The sequence below is a fragment of the Antennarius striatus genome, chromosome 22, assembly GCF_040054535.1.
Source record: "Antennarius striatus isolate MH-2024 chromosome 22, ASM4005453v1, whole genome shotgun sequence".
NCBI classification, from domain to species: domain Eukaryota; kingdom Metazoa; phylum Chordata; class Actinopteri; order Lophiiformes; family Antennariidae; genus Antennarius; species Antennarius striatus.
Genome location: NC_090797.1, coordinates 2,964,013 through 2,991,974, shown reverse-complemented (window position 1 = coordinate 2,991,974; position 27,962 = coordinate 2,964,013). Strand labels below are relative to the sequence as shown.

General features: G+C 43.8%; 2 protein-coding genes across 2 annotated transcripts in view; one reads left to right on the top strand and one right to left on the bottom strand.

Moving 5' to 3' along the window:
• LOC137589047 (glucoside xylosyltransferase 1-like) overlaps window positions 1-27,962 on the top strand; it is a 123,764-nt gene that overhangs the window by 26,771 nt on the left and 69,031 nt on the right. The window lies entirely within an intron of this gene.
• Window positions 137-26,408, bottom strand: pdzrn4 (PDZ domain containing ring finger 4). The gene is made up of 9 exons (XM_068307195.1): window positions 26,340-26,408; window positions 10,221-10,483; window positions 9,597-9,699; window positions 6,257-6,355; window positions 4,745-4,807; window positions 3,131-3,232; window positions 2,820-2,936; window positions 1,379-2,437; window positions 137-1,298 (listed from the first exon to the last, which is right to left on the bottom strand). Exons 1-9 carry the CDS (start codon window positions 26,406-26,408, stop codon window positions 726-728), a joined length of 2,448 nt encoding a protein of 815 aa, XP_068163296.1. The 3' UTR covers window positions 137-725.

Sequence of the window (27,962 nt, the reverse complement as noted above, 5' to 3'; positions counted from 1 at the left end):
GTTTGAATTAACCAGGTGTTCAACCACTTAAAATGCAAGTTGAGGTAAAACCGTTCATGAATAATATGAGCTTTTGCAGTGACTTTTGATGTTTCAAGTCCTTTAAATTAGTGTTCAGACTTTTCTAGTAGTGTTTTGTTGCTGTTAGGTTTCTGCTGTAGGTCTGGCGTACAGTGTAGGCTACAAAAAAGTGTCCATGCTGACCTCAATGGTTTGTTGATATGAGCTTAAATAGGAAATTACAAATGTTTACAGTACATTGACGTTCAGTGTAGAAAATTCCTTACAAAAAAATTACATTTTACAAAATGTGAAAAATATTGTATTTTTCCCATTATAAAAAAAATGACACCTTGAGTGAGGCAAAATTGTTTCACAATGAAACCCAACAGTGGAGAGTCTGGAGACACAATACATAGCATTCATGAAGTTACAGTGCTGGTTCTTCACTTTTCCATGTGAATGTGTTTGAATTAATGTGCTGCCAAAAAACTTCCACCATCGGAAGACAGTTCAGTAGCAAAATCCAATGTAAAAGCAGGTTTTTAATGGCTGAGGTTTTGTTAAAATGATAGAGTCAAAGTGTTCTTGAGTTGCTTCAGGTATGCTACAGAATTCCTCAGCAGTGACTTACATAATATCACAAGCTGATAATGTTTTTTAATGTAATGGAGTAGTTCCTGAAATGCAGGCTACCTGGTGTTCTGCAGTACTCGGTACATCTGCTAGACGGTTGTGACGGATAGGAAGGCGTTATGGACTTTTGAACCCTCTGGGACTCTTGCCCCATGGCTCATGAGTTCTTGGATGGTCATCCAATTGTCAAAGATCTTTTTGTTTCGTTTCTTCATCATTTTCTTGTGACTCAGCTCCAAGATATTGATCTCCTTCCTGCCCTCGGCTCCACTTGTCGGACCCTCTCTCAAACACTCGAGACGGCTTTTTTGCATGAACTCCCGCCTCTTCCTTTGCTCCCTGGCTCTCGCTAAGTGCTGCTTTCTCTCCTCTTTGCTCCAGTAGCGGCCCATCTTCATCTCGCTCATAGCATCATCATCTGTGGTCATGCCACCACTCCTCTCTTCTCGGATTCTTAGTGCCCTCTCTCTCAGGATGCGGTCACGAGCCGGCCTCCGGGCCACATAGCGTGTGCCGTCAGCACGAACTTTGACCTTCCACTCTAGACGAGGTTCCCCGGGCCGTCCGCTCCTTTGTGCAGGATCTCGACAGACACTGAGCAGACTCAACTGGCTCTGGGAATACTCCAGGGATGAGTGCTGTTGAAGCAGCTGCATGTAGCTCTGCAACATAGAAAACATGTTAGCAAAACTGTCCTTGCCTATCAGCACTAGTTTGACACATCGTTTTTCTCTATATCTACCTGAAGTTGCCTGGATCCTCCCTGTCCATGATAGGGTGTTGTCTGATATGAAGAACCATAAGGAAGCCCCCTTCTGGACTCTCTGGTTCTTCCTTTCTTTTCACACCGCTCATCGTCTGCAGGCAGGGCAGGGTCTGACTCGGACCGGGAAGGGTTGCTCTGGTCTGGACTACTGGAGATAACAGGACTTGGGTCTGTTGGCCTGCTGCAACTTTGTGTCCCCTGGGATTTGGGGATAGCAATGGGACTGGAGGGTGTGCAGGAAGCCAGTCTGAGGTTTTTCTGGTTGGTGATGCTGATGTGTCTCTGCAGGGAATGGTCAGGTGACCTCTCTACGCCTAATGGTGTCGACCGGGCACTCTCTGCTGTGTTGTAGGCACTGGAGCTGTCTTTCTCTCGGATCTTATCGCTGTCTGTTCTCTCTGGATATTCGTGGATGTCGGCTAACCTGCCTCGTCGCTTGTCTCTGTCTTTGGGGCTCCATCCTGGGGAGTGTATGGGCTGTGAAGCATCCAGCTGATGTTTCTGGCGGAGCTGATGCGCCTGCATTATGCTCTGACATTCAAGCTCAATGCTTCGTAGTTCCTCATTCAACATCCTCAACTCCTGCTCTACCCCAGTCTCTGCTCCGACATCATCTGTGTCATCTCCATCTCCTCCTCCTTGCTCCGTCAGACTACACTCTATACTGTGTCGGATGGAGTACACCCCACATTCACCTCCATTCCGGATTTGACACTTGAGCTCCAACAGTTGCTGGAAGCGATTCTCTAAACCTAAGATCCCACCTCCACCATTGCGAATGCTGGCTACCCCTTCATGGCCTTGAGTTTTAGTCCTTGGACCTTGGGCGTCCTGTTGCGCCACAGTTTCTCGTCTTGTGTGCGGATGCTCTGCTCGCCATCTGTCCCTCAAACAGTGGGTCGGGATACTTCTGTGGAGTCTAGCCAGCAGTGGTTGGTACTCTGGACTGTCTGTACTGCGTCCAAACCCACTGTCTTTATCCTGATTGTTGGAGGAGCAGGTGGCTGTGTCTGTCATCTCCTCTTCAACTTGATGCTGGTGTATGAAGGAGAGTTAGTCCTTCTCAAGCAATTTCATGGACTAGCAAATTATTACAGTTCATGATTTCCTCAGAGTACCATTGAAAACTCCCCAACTTTAACCATGTGTTTTGGTTACCCAACCAAGACTGTAGAAGGAAAGAATTTGAAGATGGCATAATAAAATCCAGTCTAGCCAAATGATAGTAAGGTTATATTAACTTGAATCCTTACTATCTTCCTCCCTTCCTTGTGATGTTGGTATTCCCATTCATCTAGGATATTTCCTTCAGATTTTACCTCAAAGGATTACCTTCCTTCCTTCCCACCCCCTTTCCACCCACTTTCTCTGACATCCCTCAACCCTTTTATCGAACTTTTTTGTATCTTCTACTCACCTCATCTCTCCTGTCATTGTTACGTTCCCTCTGCTTCCTCCTCTCTTCTAGAATCTCCATCTTCAGCTTCTCCACAAGTTCTTGTTGCTCCTCATCAAGCCAAACCTCCTCCTCGAGCTGAAATCACAACATTCTGTCAAAGTCTGCTCTCTCCCTGTCTTTCTCTCTCTCTCCCTCTGTCTCTTTGTGTGTGGAAGCCCTACACACTTTGACAGTTTGGAGGAAAGGGAAAGACACTTAGCATCCTGCTGTTTGACATGACACTGGCTGTCATGGTATTGTAGAGCTTGTGTAGGTGTGTATATGTCTACCTGGATTTCTGGTCTTGTCACCAGCAGTATGATGTTCCTTGTTTCTTCACTTGACAGCAAGGCGACTGCTTTCTCTCTGTCTTGCACTTCACAGCCATTAATCTGTGCATCAGAGACAAGTACAGATTGTCACATTCAAGAGAACAAACTTACTGAAAGCCCCAACGACATGACCAAGAAATCTGGACTTTTGTCAGTTTCTTTTTCTGTTTAACTGACCTGAATGTTTGCAAGACAAGTAATTACCTCTCTCACACACCACCCTGCCCTTTCCCTATTCTTCCTTTCTTTCTGTTGTCTCATGCACAATCCAGAAATACCCAGATAGCTTGTACACCGGGTAAAGGTGGCGAGAGTCCCGTCTGACCATACGAGAATCTGTTCTCACTACACATCCAGAGACACAATTAACTCTTCTTTGACAGGTGGCGTTCATCTTTCCCTCACTAGAGTAATGGGCCTGTCAGAAGAAGATAATAGGGCCAGGAGAACAGAAGGCCCTGCATCCCACAATCATTCACATTATTTGGACTAAGATACACCTTAGGGAGAGAATGGAGATGCTCAAGAGTCTTGCAGTCCACGATAAATATGGTGGTTTGTTAACATTGGGGCATTGTGCAGAGAAGAAACAAGATGTGATTTACTGTATAATGGTACACTTTTACATCTCAAACCCTTATTTTTGATATACAAGTGGAATTTTCTAATTATTTTTCAAGGATAAACTGTCTGGAGGATGCATGCATTCCACATAAGAGGTTTGTTTACGCTGCTAAATGAGGTGAGAAAAAAAAGTATCCTCTTATGCGATGCTACATGGCTGTAAAGCAATGTAATAATTGTTACTCACTTTCAAAGGTTATTTCCTTTCCTTTGAACACAAACATATTGCTCTGTGATACAATGACCTCACCTTTCAGGGTAAACTACAAACAGAGCCCTGTCAGGTCTGAGAGCCATCAGCACAACTTACACTGTTGTGTTGCTCTGCAGGTGTAAATTTGTCCTCGGGGCAGAAACAACTCAACAGAAGGTGGGCAATCAGTGCAGAAGGTGTTGTTGGTTGTTTTATGTTACAAACATGTATTGAGTTATGGATAAGGGGTGAGATTATATTTTACTTCCTTTTCGTAATGTATTATATAGACAACAGACAGCCTTGTGCTGCACCTTTAGACTTTATTAGCATCTGTTGCCCTCCATGAAATCATGCAGAAAAAAATAGATTTTTACTTATGCTAGACTGCAATGTATAGGGCCTGAACAATTCACTTGTAAATGCTTGTAGTCTTAGTAAAAGGAGAAGTTATGGGGGGATGATGAAGAGCCTGGTGTAAATGTAGCAAGGGACCTCAATTTCCCTGGTAAATGAGGTGATTAAATATACATACGCTCACCCGGGAAACTCGGCCATCTTCCAAAAAGGCTGCCTTGCAAACGACTTGGAAAATAGAGGCGTGTTTGTTCAACATAGATAAAAAAGAATCAAATGTGGAATTCTCTTTTGAAAAACATGGCTGATTTAATTTTATTACCCTGCTAATGATGTCGAGAGATTTTAGATGTCCTGTAAATCCCTGGATTCTGTGTAATTTAATCACAAATACACACCTGTAGTATCCGATCTCCTTCCTTGATGCGTCCGTCTCTGGCCGCTATGCTGTTGGGCTCCACCTGCACAAAAGAGCACAGAAACCATTGCATCAATCACGCTATTGATGTACCACTGTCGCACGACTGTGCACGTGTTTGGATCCTGACTTTGTAGCCAGGTACTGACTTGTATTCACGCTCCTTTTGTAATTTAGCAACTGCCGATAACAGCTGTCCAACATGTAAGTCCATGACATCATGCATTAGAGGTGGAAGGAAATAAAAAGGTCTCAAGTGTTCGCCGCACAGCCATGATTCTTTTTTTAACTGAATGGAAACAAAAAGCATCCCAGTGGATAAACAACAGTATCCTTCATGGTCTTTGTTCTTGCATTGAAGATCAAGAGGCACAGCTACAGTAACAGTGGTGGGAAAACAAGCCTAAGAAGAAAAACAAATGACACACTTCTGCTAGTAGTCACCTACATTTTAATGAGGGGAAATTAGCATTTTTATTCCTCATATCAGAGACACAACAATAGCTGCATTCTCACAGTGGGAGGCCGATTTCACTATCTTTTGAGGTTCAGTTGTGATTGTCATCATGTCGGGTTTTGTGTTCTGACTCTTCTGGTTTAGGAAAAACTGCTCTACAGTTCGAAAGGAGCTAAATATAGTACAGTTTATATCCTTTTTAATCCATCTAACAGGTGTTACCTTTCACGTCATTGCTTTCTTTTGTGCAAGACGCCTTTGAAAGCACACCTGCAGTCGCAAAATCCACTTTACTCATTCTGTTTGTCGGTTTTCAGCCACCATGATGGCATACGTATAATTCAATAATTAGTTTTTATTTTGCCCTGTCAACAATTTTGCAAGAGGATGTGTTTTTGTCTGACGCGTAACTTATTTAAAGTTTAAGAAATAATCAGCATTGGTGCGTTTGGTATTCAGAGGGGATACAGTAAATGGGATAATGTGTAATTCCACAGAGGGGAAGGAGATGGTTGTCGCTCACAGCTAATTAAAACCTTCAATTAAAACATGTTAAAGGGGGAGAATGGATGTGAATGGCAGAATGGGAATCGCATTTCAAACCCCACTTCCTCTTTGTCCGTGCGTGGCTCATTTCTAGTAGATAATTCGCCAGGCACACTTTTTTCTTTTTTCTTTTTTTTTACTTGCTCCTAAAGTCATTTTGATTATTTCATGCTTCAGGATGTAAAGATGGAAATTCAAATGACATTTCATGCCATTTTCTAATCAATCCTTGCTCCAGAGGAAACTGGTAATGGGGTCCCTGGCTTGATTTAACAAACATGCAGCATTGTCTTTATCGAACTTCATCAGGAAGCACTTAGTTATACCCCAGTGGTTCTTCAGAGTGTAGCGTTTTATTTTATGCCACAATAAATATCTATTTTGGAGCTGATAATCGTGTGAAAGGAAGAAGCAATTACTGTCAAGCCCTCAAAAGTGGATGGTTAAGCGAGGTAATGTTACTTTCATTCACTATCACATGGTTTCTACCTGGCTGACATAGATGCCGGTGTCTTCCTCGTCGTCGGTCCGGTAGCACAACGTCAAGCCGAGCTTCTCTTGGCTGTTCTGCCGACACAACTCCACTTCCTGTTCAAACACATACAAATAAAATGAAGTGTGCATTTATTTGCATGTTTCATTTTCTGAATGAGAAGTCTGTAACTTCTAACTTCCCATGATGCTCAGCTGCAAGTAGCTAGCATACAGCTGGTCTGCCGTTTCAGGAAATGAGACTGAATAGCGAGTACAACAATCCATTAGAATCGTTATCATTATAAACTGTTAGCAAAGTGAAACGGTCTTTGCAGCGAAATTTAACTAAAATATAAGCCTAAACAAAACTAATTAATTGTCATAAATTTAAAAATATGCAGCTTTAGCCTCATTGCTACCATTTGTTAGCTTTCGCACTAGTAAAAGTACAGTAATCCCTTGCTTATCCACGCTTCAAGATGTACGGCTTCACTAAATTGAGGATTTTTAGTAGGTAGTCACGTGATTCCATACTTGCATGCTATTGGCTGACCGCCAATAGCGTTCACGCGGGGCAGATCTTTGATGACTTTTGCCCCCTCCCGTGGAAAAAATTTAACCCATCAAGCTATGCTGAGATGCCTGCTGTGCACAGATGTAATCACATAAACATAACTCCTGGGGGAGCAATCTTTATTAAGCCCACACGGCCAAATTCATTTCAGTGAGGCGAAGTTGTGAAAGAATAAGGGGGATGGGGTAAAGAGGGGGGTGAGCCAAGAATTAAGCCCTGCTCTGTTTTTTTTTCCTCTGTCATGGGAAACCAGAAAAGCAGATTGACAGGGGAAGTAATTAATTTCTGTGGCATTTAACCCCCTGTGCCGACAGGCCTGACCTTCAAAGGTTGGAAAGGTTGTGTTTGGAGTTTATAATACAGTAACGGCGGTCTCGACTGCCCACGCTTCTCAGGAGTTTAGCAGTGATTTACACAAACACTGACAGGGAATTAACGGCTACGTCCTCTAACACCTTCATGTCAGTGCAAATTGGGTGATATTCCGGATTTTGCCGGAATACCGGGGTCGGGCATGGAGGTGCGAATCCAACGAGAGAACGTCCTCCAGATATACAGAGCCGTGGGGGTTGAAACTGTAGGGGGGAGTGGGCTTGATTAGCGATGATTGGATCTTAATACGTCCCACTATGGAGTTTGAATTATGGCGCACCGATGATTTCACATGGCTTGTAACGCATGGTGGCAAATGATGGAATTCATCATCTTAATTTAATTCGGCTGTGTGTTTCCCCAATTTTCAGCAGCACAGCTCACATTCGCCACATGCTTCCAAAGGTATATGAGAAATGAAGACGTACGACAGGTGGTGGCTTATCTTCCAGCGCTACATCAAACATCTGTTGGTAATATTTCAGTTTAATATGCTTATGTTGTTTCAGTCAAAATTTATTACTGCCAGGCTTAATGAACATTAACCCCTCCTTTCAGCTGTCAGGGTGTAAGCCCTTTACAGTGTGATGATGGCAATTCAATTTGAATATTTATATGAGTTCTTATGGAAAACCTACATTTTGAATGAGGGATGTGCAAAAACAACATTTTCAGACAGGGACTATAAAAAGGCCGTCTTTTAAATTCCCCAAACTACAATCACAACAATAATGCGCTGCTTGATAGCATGTGGTGATAGCATGCTTCCACCACATGCTAATCTTATTCTATACTATTTTCCATGCTGGCTAGTCTTACACCCCTTTAATTCCAATAGGTATTAGGTTTATTTGCTGATAAAACTCTGCGTTTGACATTGATCCTTAAATTTTCCATATTTATTTTGGCAAATAGCTAAGTGGCTGCTTTCCGGTGGATTTTTGCCACATCATTAACTACACTGTGTGGACTGGCGACCAAACAGACAATTCATTACAGTCGGCCGCGATACAGCATACTTTTGGGAGGGAATTAGATATTCATGTCTGAAATGTTTTGCAACTGTTGCCTCAGAAAGTCCTCATGGTAGTTTCTCCCTGTGTGAACTTTGCTTTTGCTCCTCATTTTCTACTGTCTGCTACGTCTTCCACTGATATATCAATATTACAGTTGGGTACGACCGGTTGAAGTAGCAGGAGCATTATGACAGCATGTGGGACCCGTGTGGATAGCTAGGTAGAAGCGAAGCTAAACCTGTCAGGAGTAATGTCCCTGGGAATGGCAGCCCTATTCGGTTTCATCCAAGAGGAAAGCCATTCATGTTTCAGTTTGATGCACATGGATGGACAGAGGTAAGGGAGGCGTCTGGGAGTGGGTTTTTTTTTTACAGAGAGTGTGTGTGCGACCTTACCCCAATGCTACCGCTATTACAAGCCCTCGACCCCCCTGCTACACCCATCCTCGACACGCTGACACACACAGGACTCTTTCATCCAGATGATGCGGTGAGGTAAGGCCACAGCTGGCAGCGGAGGAATCCTAACGACCCACAGTGCAGTTCACTGAACCAGGAAGTGCCTATTAAGCCAGACGAGGGGACCACTGACTGTCACAACCATCGCCCATCACTTCCACTGAGCATGACCTGGAGGTCCACAGGACTGGCATGATGCATTTGTGACAGTGGAGACACATATGGGCGCAGACCATTGACTACGAGGCATGTCCATTAAAGATCGCCCTCTGTCGATAACAAGATTTGAATTCAGCAGGGAAACCTTTCATTTGAGGGTTTTATTTTTGTTAGAATTGCTAAAAGAATTGCCTTTCATCTTTGCTGCACGGCACAAAACAAATCTGAAGAGAAGCTGCTCTTCTCACAAGGAGAAGCCAATTTCCTTGTATTACTGGAGTAGACAATTTTCCTGGCATTGTTGCGGGACTTGTGAGTACCATACTTCAGGGCTAGGGGTATTATCTCTGAGGCCGCGACGGTGGCCTCGTATCCAGCGACATCAATAGCAAAAAATTAAGCCTATTCAATGGAGTTGAATAGCCTGCACACAAATATCCTTACAATTCAGCATTTTGAGCACAGGTATTGTGCTGTGCATGCCCCACGGCTTCATACAATATGAGGCGCATTAATCTTCATGTCACTATCAAACCCCTCTTCTGCCGAGGACACCGAGTACCAATTATTACAGAAAAAACACGGCAAAATAAAAGCAGCAAAGAAAGGCTGATGAAGTGTCCAAATAGTTCACGCTTGTGGCAGCAAAGCTTTTGTTGAGAATTGAATTGTTGGAGTGTTTTATGCCACATTGCCACAAAATCGGCATCCAAAAACCCCTTGGGAATCAGATGTTGAATTCCGCTCACAGAAAAGCAAAAGATGCAAATCCATACCTCATACTCGAACTCTTCCGCTCTCTCCACCTCTGCTGGGGTGCTCGACAGGTACTCCGGACACTCGTAAAACTCGTGCTCCATAGTATGGATAGAGTGGCAGCTGGAGAGACGAAAAGAGGGCTAAGTTAAGACTCATCTCAATGTGGTTGTCTTTGGATTTGTTGTCCGCCAAGGAATAACCATAAAAAACATAAATTTACCCTAATTTGCCTGTCTGACCCTACCTTTCTATAATAGCTGACCAAGACTAAGGTTTGTAGATTCACAGGGCAAATTGATTTCATCTGCTGCCCAACAAAGTCCCCCAAAAATAGCCATGGAATGGACCCAGTGCCAGAATGCCTGCTCCATCAGCCCATTGGCTTTTAATCACCCAGCTAAAGCTCCATCAAGGAAAATGGATGGAGCACACACAAGCAGTTCAGGTTTAGGTTTGCATAATTATTTCATATGACTGTAGGGTACTTAGCTATGCTGGGGGTTTCCATGCTACGATACAACTACTGTGAAAAGAAAGAGAGAAGCCCGGGGGAAACTTCATGCTAATTTGTAAAAATAATGAAGTATGAGGTAATGACTCTCCTTTTATCCTGCTGAGCTTTTAGTCGATGCAAACCTCACCTGTCAGACAAAAGGAAGGGGCAGATATCAGGGACGGGCGGTGTCGCGGGCCGAAGCTTCGCCAACGCCATTATGTGTTCGAAGGTGATGTCCGTTTGTGTGCAAACGTCCGCCACGCACACATCCTCCAGCGTGCCGCTGTGGCTTCGCGCGACGGCGGCCGAGGGAGTTCGCCGGAGAACCTGGACGACGATGGGGTCTCGCTTGATGGCCTCCACCACCGCCTCCTCATGGTCGGCCTTGGCAAAGTCGCGTGCATTGACCTGGGGAGAAAGACACCAAATCACCATGATGTTTGTCCTTGGTGTTCAATGGCTAAAAGATGCAAACCGTGTTCTGCTGGATTCCCATATCGATGACATATTGCCTCCTAAGAAGTGAGGAGACCTTGAACACTCATTAAAGATCAGAGTCTTTTTCTAACCCTCATTTACCCAAGGACGACCTGGAAGACACATAGGCTCTTTTCAGGAACAACCTGTTTCACATTCACACATGGGAGCCTCATACCTTTACACCTCTCCACAGTTAGCCACCAAATAGCTTCAGTAAAGCAACTACAAGTTAAGTGCTTTCATAAAGGGCACTTTGGCAGTAATTCTTGATGGAAGGAGCACTTCACACATTCCCTCCCTCTTGTTTTTACCTACACAGTATGCTTTCCCAGCGGTTTCAGACATTTTAACTGCTGACCAGCAATTCCCGAATGCACTTCCCTCACCTTTAGGCTACCTCCAAATTTATAGAGACCCTAATCATGCTTTATTGCAGCATTTGCTGAAGGAGAAAATTTCTTTAAATGAGGTCATTTATTTCATCAAGTGTTGCACGGATGTTCTTCTTAAATCATTCTGGCTCAGATGCATCATTTACATTGCAGTCCTACCGCCGAACCCATTAGATGCACGAACAATAATAACGCTGAGTTAGGCAGATGCACGGCAAAGTGAGGAAGCGCGATGTCGGTGGACCCCCCCGATCTGGAGGGAATATTGGTATTAGCAAACATCTACTTCATTTGCAAGACAATGAAAGGTTGTTTTGAGTTCATGTCATCCCTGACAGCAGAAAGCATTCACGCACCTACAGTAAGCACGCACTCCCTAAACTCAACCCAATTAGCTTAACTTCTGTTTGTCGAGTTCATTTGTAGCCTGTCACATCCCTGAAATCAATCGCTGGCATTGATTTCGGATGTCTGAAGGTGTCACAATGTTTGGCAATGGTCTAAATTGATGTCAGTTTTGAAATTTGAGGAACTGATTCAAAGGAATCTTATATTTTTTGCCAATTTTAAGGTCTTAGAAGCAGCAAATTAAACATTACTGTTATTTTGAAATGTACTAACAGGATGGCTCAATCTTGTCTGGGTATATAAACAAATATACCCTTATTTTTTCAATGTTTTTATTAGTGTTATACGTTAGAGAAGTCTTGCACCTTCAGGTGCCCATCAGTCTTCTTTTCAGCACCAACTGGAGCACTGATTTCAGTTTTAACGACGTGCTTTTGCTCTCCTCCGCAAACATAAACTTAATTTTATTGGCGCTTTTTAAAATATGCGCCCAACAGAAAAAGTACGAAGGAAGTTCCACAACATTTTTGAGTCGTAATGAGGTCCAGATGGACACATTAATCTCGAATTAGAGCGAACGCACTGAAAGGCAGTAAGCGATGGTGCGGACCTGTTAGAGTGCTTACCTGCTGTTGTTCCTGGATTCTGTCTGGCTGTTGATGAGCTAACTGGGGGCTGATTAATAGCCAACAGATGCCACAAAGGCCGGGGTAATGGCTCCGAATGCCCGGGTTTTATGTGTGTATATACATGCCTGTGCGCAGCACACATTTTACACATCATATGCCCGAAATTTACAACGCATTAAGGATAATTAAGTTACAAATGAGGAGATAAAGAGGATCAGACAAGTTGGAGGAGGTGTAGAAATATTCTCATCTAATATCTTTTTGCTTGCAGTTACTAATATTGTTGCGTGTCCCTCGCAAAGACAGTTTCCTTGGAGGGATGGTGGTTAAATTTAGTCGTGTTGTGTGATCTCCATCTGAGGGGGTTGAGCATTGGTGTGATATCTTGGATGTGTACATGTGCAAATTCCTGCAATATCAAACAGTAATTCCATTTTGATGACAAGTTCCGTTTCTCATTACTCCACTATGATCTTGTGATCAGGCTGACGGAGAGACTATATATAATAAACTCCTTGTATGGTTCAATATAAGCGCCTCATGAACACCTTAGATCGCGGTCTGTTGGGAGGACTGTGTTGAACCGACATAGCAGTCTTCATATAGCTCTCAAGTTAAAGGTTACCATTGCCAATAAAAAAATAATTCCCAGCAGCCCCTCACCAAAGCTTCCTGTCTGTCCAAACACTCCTCTTAAAGGTCAAGGTTCAAAGTGATGGGCTGCGGTTTGGGACAACATTATCTGTATGTACTGTAGCGTATGTGTTTTTGTTTTGTCTTTGCACTGCGCGTCATTACTGATCGATCCGTATGGCCTTAAATGTCACACGCTAGATATTGGCTAATTTTGTCTGTTATTCCTCTTTAAATAACTATTGCAATTTTTTCCCCCAGTTTAAAGCATTTTCAACTGATGACTACTAAAGAAAGCACCTGCTGCAGGAAAGGATGCAGAATTTTGGCTGATTAGCAAAATACCAATACAATAATCAGACTTGGTAACTGCAGGCTGCAGGTCAGTATTACAGGCTCTTTTCTGTTTGGCATGATAATTATTTTGCAGCAGATTCTGTTCTAGAATTCCAGCTATTCAAACATTTGCACAGACTTATGACATCACATAAGGTTTTCCCGTCTGTGAAGCATCAATTCCACACAACATTGACTCAGAAGGCTTACTAGTGAAAATGTGATGTGGGCTTTTAGATGTCTTGAGAAGGGGTTAAAGGTATTACAGCGAAAGAAAGCCAATAACGAGGCTCTGAATACGTGTGGGGGCCCAAATGAACCTTTTAAATACATCCCAATCAGTTAGTTGCTAAATGGCTAAATGTATTTTCCAAGCTTGAATGCAAGCATTGGAGATAAGAAAAGCCCCAAGATAAGGGTGTGTTTGTGTGTGTGTGTGTGTGTGTGTACAGGTGAATGGTGTTGAGATAAGAGCGTGATGGAAACCACTCGAGCTTGCAGCTAAATCTGACAGATACGGCGTCATTGTGAGTTTAAGCATTTACGGCTCCCACCAGCTTTTTTAAAGCAGCGCTTCAATGTGGTTATTTGCATTAAGCGTATTTGACTGAATAATGTCTGTATCTCACAGTTAAGACACACAATGGATCGCAAAAGAATAGCCTACCACGGAGACGCCCCCAGGCTTTTCAGGACTGACCTTGTCTCCCCCGTGAAGACAGAGCAGAAAGCTTTAATTCATAAAAACCCCAGATTGCGTTTTTTTTTTAAACTTGAGGTCAATACAAGTCAGGTTGTTTTTCCATTAATGGAAAGCAGTGTATATGTGATATGCAGGTGGCGTGCTGTGCTCCAATAATCTGCCATATCTCATCTCCCTCTTCCTCCTTCCTGCATCGACATGATTCAAGAGGCCACTCTCTTGTGGCGAGGGCTCCATGTCATAAATGTCTCATTTCAATAATAAAAGTCTCTGACATGTAATATCACCTTGTGCAGCGGAGGCAAAGGGAGATGATGGTTTCATAAATTTGACTGGCAGCCCCGTGCAACTGGTGGATCAGGCTCAGTCGGCTGAATCCCATTGACCCTTGCCTTGTACGGGATGAGAATACCGTGATTCTATCAACGCTTGGCTGACAAGAAGCCAGGGCAAGCAAGACAGAACAGAAGAGGTTGAAATAAATCTTATTTTTGCCTTTTATTTGCTTTCAAACCACATCTTTCGGAAACTTTCTACCGTACTATCAGCCATTAGCTTGGACACAGATCTGCATTTCTACCTTTTGTTGGATGATGCTATGTAGTTTATTTGGAACGCTTTAGAAGGCACCGTCATTGAGGCTCATTGTTCTGTATGAACACTATGAAATGGGTCATTAGGACTCATTGTTCTTCTTCCTTGGAGCTGACAACAGAGGGACCCGATCACAGTCTTTGAGGTTATTACGAACATCAAGACTTGAGGATGGAGAGTTTCTCGACAGCTAAACTGCACTCAAACATTTCTGGTGTCAGGGCTCCAATTGATCCTTCTTAGCTGCATCTGTGAGCCCTCAAACAGATTCAAAATAAAAGATGGTGTAAAGGCTTCATTATACCACCGCTGGTTTGTTCAGCGTAGACAAACGAAGTTCGTTCGGACTCTCATTAGCTAGCATCTCCCACAATGAAAAGTTGCGAACTTCTCTTTTAGGCGTGGAACATTTTCAAAATCTTCAAAATTTAATTTACTTATAGGTTGTTTTAAATCACAACTGATCTGAAGTCAGGCAGAGAAAAGAACAGAACAACCCTGACAGGATAGTTCCTCACCTACTGTGCAATTATGGCACCTGTCATTTCAAAGGAGTTTGAAAATTCCATAGCATTATGTAGAATGAGACTGAGAGAGGAAAATAGGTAATTCACTACAATTATAGCCAATTTCAAGCTGAGTGTGATTATTCTTTGCTGTGATCTGATTCATTTTAAGCTATATTTAGCTTAGCCAAGGAAAAAAATCCCTGATCACGGGAGTCCAATCTGAGCCATTCAACGCTGGTGAAGTTGATCCGAGTTGATCTTCCTCTCTGGTTTTTTGTCTGCGTCTTTTTTTTCAAGGAAATTCTTAACATTTCCTCCCACAGAAGTGAAAACAGACATGAGAAGAGACAACTAGGGAACATTTGTTTGTACGTGAGCTTAAATCTGGGTGAAAACCACCAAACTTTGACCCCCAAATTATATCTCTTGAAAATTTACATGATAAAAAGCAAAGCCTTGACTTCCACTTTAAAAGTACACGCTGTATCGGTGAGATTTCACCTCTGTAGTGCATCTTTTTTTTCATCGGTCTTTTTCAGTCTGCAACTGTTCATTATGCATTGTGATGCTGTGCTGTTTTACATTTCTGTATCGCACCAATTAATCAAAGTGACAAGGTATTTAATGAGAGGCAATTAGAGTGTTAACCAAAATGCAAATCAGATAGAGAGAGAGAGCGACGAAGAGGACGTGATTGTGACGGCGATAGAGTTGGCAGCTTAGCGTGTGTGTGTGTGTGTGTGTGTCATAAGCTATGAGTTCAAGGAGATTTTCCTCACTGCTCATATTAGGACACTTACTCATGGAGTCGAGTTCAGGCATTCCCGCCTATGTTTATGTGCTTGTCTGCACTCGTGATGCTTATACGTCCTCGCCTGCGATTGGGCGTACAAGTTGTAATGAGTGTCCTTCATCGTTTTTCACTGACACCAGTTCCCGCACAACAGGCAAAAAAACAACCAATTAGTTCCGCACGGAGGAGTAACGAATGACAACATGAAAAGTGGATTAAAGAGCTAGCTGTTGGTACGGATGTTAAGTAGCCCGCTCAGGTCAATCCCTTCTACACAGTAGGACATCTGTGTGCTGTAGATTACTGTCTTCTTGAGGTGCTGTCTGCAGGGTTGGCTTGTTTTTTGCTGTCAGATCTTAACTCCGCAGGGAGACGTTTAAGACGACGTTCAGAAATAAAAAGTGTAAAAGTGCCGTTGCATCGTCCTTTTTTCCAAGGTCTTCGAGAAACATCGAGAAACAGGATTGGGTTTGCTGTCCTACACCTGATCGAACCCTATTGCGTCTCTACGGAGGCCTAAAACCCAAGATTATTTCATGCATCCCCCAGAATCGCTTCAGCACATCTTCATAATAGCTAGAGTACCATTTTGCACCGCTGCGCCAACGATCCCCAATAAAATCAGAGGCGGGACCGGCGCCGCTGTTAGTCTTCTCATATTTTATGTTTTATGAACTGTTCAACAGGAGTTTGCCACATAAAATTAACGTCGAGGAAATCTCCTTAATGTCTTGTAGATTTTAAATGTGAACCGTCTAATTGCCAATCCCACAATGAAATCCCTGATTCTCATTTCCTTCAAGGTGATAAAACAAAATCACACAGTCTGACATATTTATCATCACAATGGCTGAACATGTAATAGTTTGGGTTTATGGGAGTGATGTGCAAACTTCACGAGCTCCCCCGACCTGGATCCTGTAGGTGGATGAAGATAGTCTTTTATCTCATCTTATTAGCATCTCTATTCATTCTCTTTCATCTTTTTCTCTTTTTTATTCTGCCGTCAAGATATTCTCTTTCTGTCTTTGTCACTTTAATTCAGTTTAATTCGTGTAAATTTAATCTGGTATATTTGGGAAGATGACTCTCTACACCTACATATGTGTTTTTTCCCCCAATATATGTCTCAAGAGATTTTTGTACTGGCGTCGATCTTTCCCCCACCCCGGCGTTAACAACACTGACATCACAGAAAGATGACTCGCGACTGTCATTCCGAGCAGCCTTTTCTGACGCAAGCGTGCAGAAATCAAAGGTTGTCATCTGTCAGCGAATGCATTTAAGAGCCGTCTCGTTTCCTTGCTCCTTCATATTCAAGGTGGGCTTCCTTTCAATTAAGGCTCGGCGAATACAGATATTTCCCTACTGGTAAAGCCTCGCAATGAAATGCATCTTTTTGCCATTACAGTGTAAGTCTTTTAATCCACGAGACAAAAACAACGGATTGTTGGCGGGTGATATCAAGGCAAAGGCAACCTCTTGACTATTTCATCACCGAGGTGAAAAAAGAGCACATCCTTTTCTCAAAATGTGATGCAATTAAATAAAATGACTAAAAAAAACCTCAATGTCAGAAGACAAGACGTACGTATCAGGCTGCCTGTTTTAATCTTCTCTATTCAAAATCGACCTCAACCTGACAGTTTCCTTCAAATTCTCTCGAATAAAGTGAGGAATGGTTTTTGCGGTGGACTCGTGCATCACGACAGGGCCGATGTGACTGTATTTAACTAACAGGCTGGGTGCCATCAATGGCACGGGTTATGACAAACTGCATCAACAAGACATTCATTATCCTCCACATCCTAGCAACCGAGACGCAATTACCGCGATCCACGAGTGAGCATTCAGCCCCTGCCGTCACACTCGCACCACGTCGCCAAATGCATAAATTAGCCTTCTTTAGTCAAATGGGGGGGGGGGGGTTGCCAGGGCGGTGGGGGTTGAGAATTAGCTGCGTTTTTGTTTTGCTCCGTGATGAGTTGCTGATGGCGGACGACTGCCAAAACTTCTTTAATGACAAATCAATAGAAGTCACTTTCGTTTTCACCCTGCATACATCTGCCTGCGAATGCTTTCGCATCAGGGGATGAGCCAAATGTGTTTGTGTGTACATCCTTTACACATGTGTACTTGAAAGTGTGTGTGTGTGTACGACAGGCTAATGTACTTTGCCTTCGCCGTGGCCCGACTCTATTGTTGCACTGTGTCCTCCCCACAGTCATTACATCGCCATTAATCTCTCGTCTGTCATTAAAACAACAGCCAGCGAGCCGAGCCGAACAATGCAGCGGATCTTCCTCGGGGCCCCTTGACACATCCTAGCAATGAGTTTGAATTAGGCTCTCGGGGGTCACCGATTAGACCCTCATAATTCATCCAGATGGCCGAGTTCACAAAGAGGTTATATGTTATTTGTCTATATGGGAAGAACTGAACACATTCTACCCATCAAGGTTGTAATTCTTGTACTAAATGTGACAAAGAGTGAGACTGGTGATGCTTTATATTGAATTATTTTCAGCAAATCCCATTAAGCTAAAAGCTTTTTTTTTTTTTTTATGGGAAAAAAGTACAATTGGTATTCAGTTCAAGGTCAGAGGTCAGGTCTGGTTCCGATCTGCAGAGATGGAGATACAACAGGTTGAATGTCCAGATATTGTTCAAGCAACACTTGTCCCATCAGGGCTTGAACAATTTACAGTAAACTTAGCATTTAGGGAATGTTTTTAGAAAGTTTTCAGCCCCCTTTTTAATACTTATTTGGGTCTAATTTGACTTTAATTAATTTTTTTCTTAGATTTAACACCAAAAAGGAACAACTTGCCTTGTCTGGACCCTGTTAAGTTCCTGCTTCCTTTGTCTTGTCCTTGTTGTGGGTCCAAACAACCACAGCACTGGGGGTCACACGTACCAGTTGTGTTGTGGAAGTGACACAACAACCAGTAATGAGACAGACGGAGATGTTTGAGGTGGCCGAGACGGAATGCATAAATATAAAATTAGCATAGCCGGACACATTTTTCATTCTCATAACTATGTAACAGCGACGCAATCCCCAAGTTCATGAATTTGTTTTTTATTAAAATTTAGTCTAAGATGGGGGGGGTGTGACTCTGGTTGATCTACAGTATTTTCTCCGTGAACTTCTGGGATTGTGCTAAAAAAAAAAAAAGTGAAAACACATTAGCACAGATTTGGTTGAAGGCAAAAAAAAGAGCCGGGATCCAGATGCAAAGACTTAATTAGCAAAACATGCTAAAGCTTGGAAAGCGAAAACATTTTACTGGGGAGCAGGAAGATAAAACATTTATGTGCCGATTTTTTGCATAAAATTAAGTAGTTGTGTTTTTTTTAAAGTAGCCTAGAGTGTGAGTTGTAAAGATCCTGTCCTCTCCCTTCCTTCCTCCCTCCTTCCCTCCTTCCCCACCAAACCTTCGCCTTCTTCATTTTCAAGTGATGCATGTTTATGCTCACTGGAAGCACCTAATCCATTAGCATTATTCATAAACAGGAAGCTTCCTCGCCCCGCCCTTTGGTAGAGAAGAAGAACGGCTTCACACTCTGCAGAGTGTGAGCGAGGAAGAAGAGCTCTTCTTGCTATGCAACAAAAAACCAAACCCTTATACTCAAACATGGTTGGTTAGTTAAACGGGAGACACATGGTGGTGCAATTTAGCCCTTATTCAACCCATCTCAATCACGCCTGCATGCGTAAAAAATGACTGAATGAATGGCTAATCATGTTCTCCTCTGTAGTATCAGTCGCATGATGATTAACGAGTGTTTTTTTTAAAATCTTTATCACAGTTTGACTCAAACCATTGTCTATAAAAATGATCACAGACCTCATGCGTGTGAGTTTCTGTGTAAAGAGGCCATGAAGCATGCTATGACTGATTAGGAATGCGCATTAAAGAGGGTAGGATTGATTTTTAACTTCTTTCTGAAGGGTGTGTAAATTAGAAGGGAAATAAGTGACTCTACGGTTGGAGATTGGGAACTAAATGAGGCATGCACATCATTGGATGCTCTGTTTCTAACTGTCTTTGACACAAAAATGTACAGAATCATCCATAATGGAAGAAACACTCAATAATATTGATGAAAAAATGTAAGTTCTATAGGATTTAGAAGATATTAACAGCACTGATTGGCTTTGAATGCCTGAGAAGACTGACTTTTACCAGTCTTCTCTAAAGTGTAATATTGAGCTGGATTTTTGGCAAAGTTGAGACTGTAACAAGATATTTTTGGGGTCTAGTCCTACCTGTGGTCAATATTGGCTTCTCCTAAACTCGATGACACAATTCTGCAAACCTCAGCCAAGTCTGTCCTGGTTTCGGGAAGAGCTGTACGATAATCTCCACACATCAATGTGCTCAGGAAATAAATTCATGAAGCCTTAAATGTGATAATCTGAAACTAAACAAGTATTTTTGTGGCTGCATCTCTATTTAATCTCCATTCTGGCGGATCTTATCACCCGTTTTTGTGAAAGTCGTTCATAACTTTCTAGTAAAGGCACAAACGGGCAATGTCAGATTGCGTTGTTAGCTTCCACCACCTGCTCCTGCTGCGATCTCTGGATTCCCAGGGATAATTTCAGACCTAATTAGATTTAAAGAAATGGCAGAGGAGACCAGAATACACCCCCCCCCCACCAATCGTAACAACGGCAACAAAGACCCATCCGACGTGCTTCATCCTCGGGGCATTTCCCATATCAACATGAGGCTTTCGGTTACACCCTGCGTGACTCGTGATCATCCCCCCCACTGCCGTGCAGATGGTTTAGTGTTATTCTATCTGTAACAGGATTCAATGCCAGCTCTGAGTGGGCCTAATGACTCCTCAACGCAAGTTGGTTAAGTGGGAATCCAACACCAGCAACCGGCGGTAACCCGATCTTCCCTTTAGACCACCTGGAACCAGGATCCACCCTCTAGGTTTGAGGCGCACTTGGCAGTGGTTGTGCAAAAAATGTATAATGGTTTAACGGTCCTATCAGGCCAGAATTATTCATCTTTGACAATGCCTTAAAGCAGATGTTGTCATTGGAACATATGACGGGCAACAAGCTGCAAACGGAGCCACCGCTCTGACATCAGGGGTAACAGATCCCCCTCCGTTTCCCCCCAAACGATCTCGCCTGATGGAGAAATTCTTGGCAAAGGGAAAAGGTGCAGGGAAGGGAGAAGAAGAGTTTCTTTTTATAGCATAACAGACATTTGGTCTCTGATGAGTACGGCACCTTCGCTGCCAAGGAACTCATCAAAAGATCTGACTGAGAGAAAAATTATGCTAATTTGAAAGACGTTAGAGGCTTTTAAGTCTCAGAAGTTGTGTTTTTAGCATTTCCTCCCTGCTAGGGCTAAATATCCAGGGGAGCTTTTTGTGCTTGTTTTTTTCTGCACATTTCTGTGCAGCAAATGCCTGCAACATATCCATAAAGGCTCCAGATGGTTCATCACAACATCTGTCGAACCTGAGTGAACATAGCCTGCGGCATGTGGCCATAAGGTGTGTTATTGGGTTGTTCTTGCACAAGGTTGCCTTCAAACCGTACCTGAGACAGTCACTTCCTGCAGAATAAACCCTGAAAAGAGAACGTGGTGAACGTCAGATGGACAGATTGTCATTATATCATCTTTTTTTTCACAGGGTTTTTGCACCTTAGAGGGTGAGGTCATGCTAGAGTGTATTAATGAGCAGGATGGAGAGAGGGTGAAAAACGAGCTGAGAGACAGACGGGAGCAGTGGAATGGAACGGATCTGAAACAATGTCAAAGTGACTGATTGGTGATGGGAGGAGGAGGAAGAGGAAGTGGGACAGCGAAGAAGGGTATTTAAAGGAATCACTGGTAGTGTATGTCCCGTCTTCCCTCTGATCGAGGCTCGGCTACCTTTTTACTATATCACAACTTCTCTTTTTTACCCTTCTACCTCCCCTGTTCCCTCCCACCCCCCACCTGCTATCATCTTGGCCAGGCTACTTGGCCCACTGGTGCGTATGCTAATCAGCTAGAGGCTGATAACAACCGATAAGCCCTCTTGTCAGGTGCTGAGAGCCCTGAATGACGTTTTTACACAGTTGTAAAAAAGGAAAACACGTTGTAAAGCGGATGAACGGTTGTACCTCTTGTGGTGTACTTCTGTGTGGTACATGAAGGCAAACAGTAGTGCGAACAGGCATATCTGCCTCTAACGTGGTGGTTAAGCTGTGTGTGCATGCATCACGCCTGCATCCTTTGCCTTGTCTGGAAAGGAGACAGGAAGGAGGGGGTGAGCGGTGCCCCTGCCCACAGAAAGGGCTTTCATCCTGGGCTTATCAGAGCCAACGCAGGGGGAGATTGTTGGCTGGTGAAGCGAAACGGTGACAGTTCCCCCCTCCACGCCAGACATGCAGTCTTACCCTGACTTTTTGACCCCCCCTTTCCGTCCTCCTACCCTTACTTCCACCACTGAGCCAACAAACATACACAAACACACCCAGCCAGAAGGTGATCCATGCATACGGCGTAGACTTAAACCTTTAGATTGACACACTTCCTGTCCCTCCTTCTCTTCGGTTCTTATTGATGCTTCGTGTTTGAAGTTTAGATTAACATGACGCTGAGTAATCGCCTGTTTCCCAGCTTCCATTTCCGACTGGCAAAGATGTGGAACACACAACGACGAGGCCATATGTGCCTCCTAAATCATGCGGTGTCATCGCCATGCTGCGCTACGACAGGTAACGATAATGGAAGACACCAAATGATCTGTGTTTAGCATCCGAGTTCATTCCCATCACCTTTGATTGACATTTTTAGGTAGTCAAGACAGTTTCAGCATTCAAAATGTGTGACTTTTCACTGAAGTATGGAAAATAAAGTGAAGTGCAGACATACAAACCCAATCACAAAAGAAATTCTAGAGGCTGAATGATGCTGCACTTCTCGGCTAGTTGAGCGTCCAATACTGTAATTTTGTTTTCTGACAGCAACACAAAACTGCCACGTTATTGCGTCTGTACGTTTGTGTGAGTGGGCTAGAAGGACCTGTCAAGTGGAATTACACTCTCAGGTGAAAAGGTCAGACTCGCTGACCCACGCTTGCCAAAAAAAAAAAAAAAGATGACTTGTTTGTCTGAAAAATGCATGGAAAAAAAGATGGAAAAGGTCGCTTTGCCCAATACTTTCTGAGAGAGGCTCAAAATCCCATCAGAAAAAGAGAGCGAACAAAAAAGGAGTTCAGGAGCACGGTTATGCTCTCTGAGAAGTCAGCTGATGAATCATCCTTTCATCCCTGGTTTGTCACCGGTAGCACATTTTACGACCTCAAAGCCCCATCCTGAGGTGAGATATGGGACTAGAAGATTATAGTAATCACCATTGCCAGGATCCTGGACTTCTATCATACGTGTTCACGCAGAGATATTTCACTTTAGTTGCTTCATTCAGGTGTTTTTTTCTTGCCACCCTCGAGCTTTTTCTACTTCTTTTCACGTTGGTCAAGAAAAACAAACATCCGGCCTCTTTCCGGTCAAGGCCACTGATAGCCCCAACGTATTTCACAAGACTATCTGAATGAACTCGGCAGGTCTGAGGTGGGCCATATGGTGGTGACGGCTGTGTGGGTCTGCCCACAGCTTCTCCTGCCCTGTTTGCCCTGTGGTTGGGTGAGGCGGTGTCCGTCTAGCCCCCTTCATGCTGTCCAGCAGGCTGGACATGTGGTAAACGCATCTGCCTCCCCAGGGCAAGCCCACCTCAAACACCACAACCGAAGGATTCATGTATATCACAATGAAATGAACCCGATCTGTATAAGACCAAACTTCAAGCCAGGTTTTTTTTGATTGATGAATAACCAGCGATTCTTTTTGTTTTTGATTTCACAGTAGGGGGGGCTGTTGTATACCTTAGGCCATTTAGTGCTACTGTGATACAATAAATCTGAATTTGGACAAGACACATGTCCTCGGTGGGTCTGGAGGCCAGAAGCTGTTGGACAATTTAACGCAGCCTCGAGCGAAATACAAGGAATGGCAGTTGCCGCTGCTATAATGGTGCCCCGTGGTGTGAGTGTGCAGAGATGCGCGCACACAGCATCACAAACGAAACGTTGAATGTAAATGGTCTGACGCGAGTCGTAAATCTCCCCGGTGGCTGCTGGGCAGACGGGGTCAGGCGGCCAGCCGTCCTGTCAGGATGCGGCAGCTGTGCGAACAGAGATAGTCGCTGTTGGGTAGGAGGCGAGGAGGCGGGTCTGGAAACTGGAATGATTTTTTTTTTGTTAATAGAAGGTGCTGCACAAGGCTGCTTTAACACAATAGATGTATTTTTAAATATCTAGAGTCTCAAAGACACATTTTTCCTTTGTTGGGTCACAGGGCAATATCATTATACAGCTTGACCACAATGTTGAATTGGCATTAAAGTGTAGCTCTGTTCATTTCCCATTAATTCCATTGTTTTGTAATTGGCCGCAATTCACCTAGAGGGTGCTAGTGAGCCCCCAATGAATTGTAGTGAAGGGAACTAAATCGCTAAAATAAGTATTTTCACTGATTTAAAGACAAAAAAAAGCCTAAATTTAATTTTATTTGGTGAAATATAGTATTTATATGTCAAATGAAATCAAAAACATATCATTGTAGCATGTCGCATTCTGCTAATGCATGCTAACTGGGTCAATTTTCCTTGGAGTCTGACGAAGTTCTTAAAACCAAATTGATTTAATGTCCAAACAAAGACCAGGAGAGCCTCCAGGTTTGACAATCTAATATAAATAATGTTAATTCAACAACAGAAATAGTTTCACAATAGACTTAAACAAGACCTGAACTTAATAATGCTGTCCTTTTTTCCCATGATGCACCTGTTCTCTCTCTACTCATACCGGAGTTCAGCATCAGCATCCTTTGGTTTTGCACTCATAGCTGGAATCCTATTGTGTAGCATCACTGGTAGCGCAACAGAACAATAACACTAATAGCATGTTTGGCGTAGTCTGTGCCAAAAATCTGAGGGTGGAGAGAAACAGATTGAAGGATGGGAGAGAGACGAGGGGAAGGAAACACTAATGAAGGTTAGAGGGGAGGAGAAAGTGGAGAGATGGAAGAACAACAAATGAGTCTGGGATGATAGAAGCAAAAAAAGACGGAGGGATTGTTGAGTCTCTGTGGATTTGCAGAATCTCTTCAGTGTTGAGTTTTAGGACAAAGTCACACTGGCACACTTATCGTGAGTTCTTCCTTCTTTCCTTCCTTCCTCACTATAATGAGAACTGTAGATGTTCACTGTGCTTTTACAGTTAGTTCTCTCTCTCCCTCTCACACACAGTCTATTCTTTGACACCTATCACACAGCCAGGACACCTACAGCGTGAAGTAGGACAGGAAGAAACCATTTTTATATTTGCTCCTTTCCAAACGCCAACGTTTTACTTCATAACAACACTTCCTGTTACCTGCATCTAAACCAGCATCACCGGAGACATGCGTTTATTTTAAGACAACACACACCGACTGAATCTCACACCTACAGCTGATGAGAAATACTGTCAGCATTCTCAGGCCTGTGAGATAAACGTATAGCTGGAGCTACAGTAGGTTTGCTAACACAGAGGCAATGAGCTAATGGACATATTTACAGCTCTCTGTGTTTGGTTGTAATCCAATACTTTAAAGGTGCTGACAGGTGGGTTTTGTTACCTTTGGACACAGCCAGGTTAGCGCTAAGCTAAGTAAGAACAGAGTTAGTATTCTCCTATCTTCTAGCCAGAATTCCAATTGTAAAAATAACAAACTTATTGAGAAGCTAAACCTCCTCAGAACCATCTTTTTATTCATCTTAAGGAGCGATTCCGACTGATTCTGCCACTTTAAGTTAAAATGCTATAACATTATAAGGTTTTCCTTTAAATCACATGATTTTCCCTGCAAAGGAAGTTGAATGGGGTCAATGCATTTCGTAAAAAAACAAAACTGTGAGCAATAAAACTCCACCAATGCCCTGACTGTAATTATCACTGTGCACAGTTAGCGTTTCTCTACAGTCTCTCTGAGCGCGTAAGATACTAAATGATGAATGAATCCTCGCCGCCGCCGGCCTCGTATCCCTGCATCAACACAGGAGCAGCCGGCAGCACGTGTTTCCAACGCCATCGCAATTACAACCACGCTCGTCCCGTCGGGAGAACGACCAGGTCACAGGCGAGTCTGGGAACCCGTCAGGAGAGGGGGGTTTTACAGGTGTTTTGACACCTCCTTATCTAATCAACACGTTCCATCCAAGCCCAGAACATCATGACACATTCACAGCGTTTTACTGCTCGCAAACCGCCTCAAGGCGAAATCTAAAAATAATAATAATGGGTCAGAGGTCAAGAAGAAGAGGAAATAAAGGAGTCCGGTTGTGACAGACAAAAGGAGACGTTTGAACCGTTGGGTTCTAGACAGACGCAGGCAAAGATGTGATGAATTCCCCTGAAGCCAGCGCGGGAAAAAGAGCTGAACTTCTCACATTTCCTGCTGCTGAGGAGAAATAACTAGCTCATCTCACTTTGATGGAACACACACACACACACACACACACACACACACACACACACACACACACACACGCGCTGGTTCTGGCAAAACTCATTTTCCTCTCATGTCCCTATACAGTTTTTTTCCCTCCTCCTCCCCGGTCTGTCTTCCTCAATCTGACTCTGACTTTGCTCCACTTTTCCACAATCATTTGGAAGCACAACACGCTGTAGCTCTCACCGCCGCTCCCTCCATCATTACCCTTCCCCTACTGACAATTCCCACCATCACACCCCCCCCCTCACCCTTCTCCTCAAGTGTCACTTACCTGGGCAATCTCATACAGCAGTTTGTAATGTTCCTCCCGTTTCTGCAAAGTGCACAAATTGCAGCCCATTCTAGTTGTCAGGGAAACAGTACCGAGAGTCCGTTGGAGTGTGTGTGCGCTTGTCTGTGGCGTGCCTGAGCTTCTCCCCCCCCCCCCCTTGGGCCAAAACACACTCGGGGGGCTACTCTTCCTCGGCTCCCCCACGCCTCGGTCTCATCCGAGAGAATCCTCACAGATCCCGGCTCTTCTTTGCTCCGAGCGTGGAAAACACACACATTACACTGCTCACAGCTGATCTTGTTCCTACAGTGTGTGTGTATGTGTGTGTGTGTGTGTGTGTGTGTGTGTGTGAGGAGTGTATCAGTGACTGGAATCACCCTGCCTTCCCTCTTTCCTGTCACTCCTTCCCCTGGTTCTCACTCGCATGCCTGCATCCACCCTTCACTCTCCAGCACTCCTCTGCTCAGTGAGCACACTCTCCTACGCACACACACTTTTGGCTGAGGAGAGACACACCCCCTCCCGCGGCAGTGCTGCCTACACACTCCTGCTACTACTCGTGTGCAGCCCGCGTCCTCATTGGCTGTTTAAGAGGGGGAAAAAAAGTGGGGGGGGGGGGGTGGAGGAAGAAGAGGAGAGAGATGCTCCTTATCCGGAGAAGATCCAGCATCCCGATTCAGAGTCGTCGCTCGGAGACGAAGGGAAAGGTGGAGATGAGACTGTCTGGTCAGATTGAAAGGTGAAAAATTCACCTGAGAAAGATTCAGACGGGCTAAAAAATTTCCACCCCGACAGTAAATCGAGTTACAGACAGGGTTTTTCTCTCTGAACTCGTTCGACAACTGGATTTGTCGTGGAGATCAATCTCATTTGGATCCTGTCAGATAGCCTTTAACACTCAGGAGGGGTAGAGACAGTCTCTGTCTCTCTAGTTAGACAACAGTACCGGACTGAGCTGACACACACAGGAAGAAACACAGACCGGTATTGATTGGCTTCAAATTAGCTTCCAGGCCAACTGGTCTCTCTCCATGGGGGGTTGAGAGGGGACGGAGGGGGTGTAGGGGGGAGGAGTGTGATTCAGTAGATGCTGTAAAGATAAATTGAAAGAGCAGTGATGTTATTACAAAGCTGTCACGCCACAAATGAAGGCTAATTCGCCTTGACCAGGAAGCATTTCTTACATTTATCATCAAAAATTGTTGGCGTTTCAACACCTGCAGCGACGGTTAACGTCAAAAAACCTGCAGCTTTTTTAAAGTTGGACTTAATTAAGTCCAACTTTAACTTGTCTGAGTCTTTTCCCACCCAAGGGGGGAGACCTGTAGCACCTCCCTTCCTGGAAAGCGAGTTGCTGATGATTACAAGCAATTTCCCCTGAAAATTGCAATTGGCAAAACAAATTAGCTCACCTTTGTAGGAGGAGACGGGGTTGAATATTAATAGCAGCCTTTGGTTTGCTGCCCAGGGATACGCCTGCACATATCTTCTTATTTGTGTCACCACATAAATAGAAATGAGTCTATCAAAATAAAACACATTTTCCTGAGGGAAGTATTATGGTCTGCAGGAAGAGCCTTCGGCCATACAAGGTACTCAATGCATAATAATTTATTTGTACAA

Bases quoted from the DNA above. Each gene is read 5' to 3' on its own strand.
- pdzrn4 (XM_068307195.1), bottom strand. From the start codon at position 26,408: ATGGGCTGCAATTTGTGCACTTTGCAGAAACGGGAGGAACATTACAAA. The intron at 6,356-9,596 runs GTATGGATTTGC...GTGTTTGAACAG, and splicing joins CGGAAGAGTTCGAGTATGAG to GAAGTGGAGTTGTGTCGGCA. The intron at 4,808-6,256 runs GTAGAAACCATG...TCTTTTGTGCAG, and splicing joins CCGGCATCTATGTCAGCCAG to GTGGAGCCCAACAGCATAGC.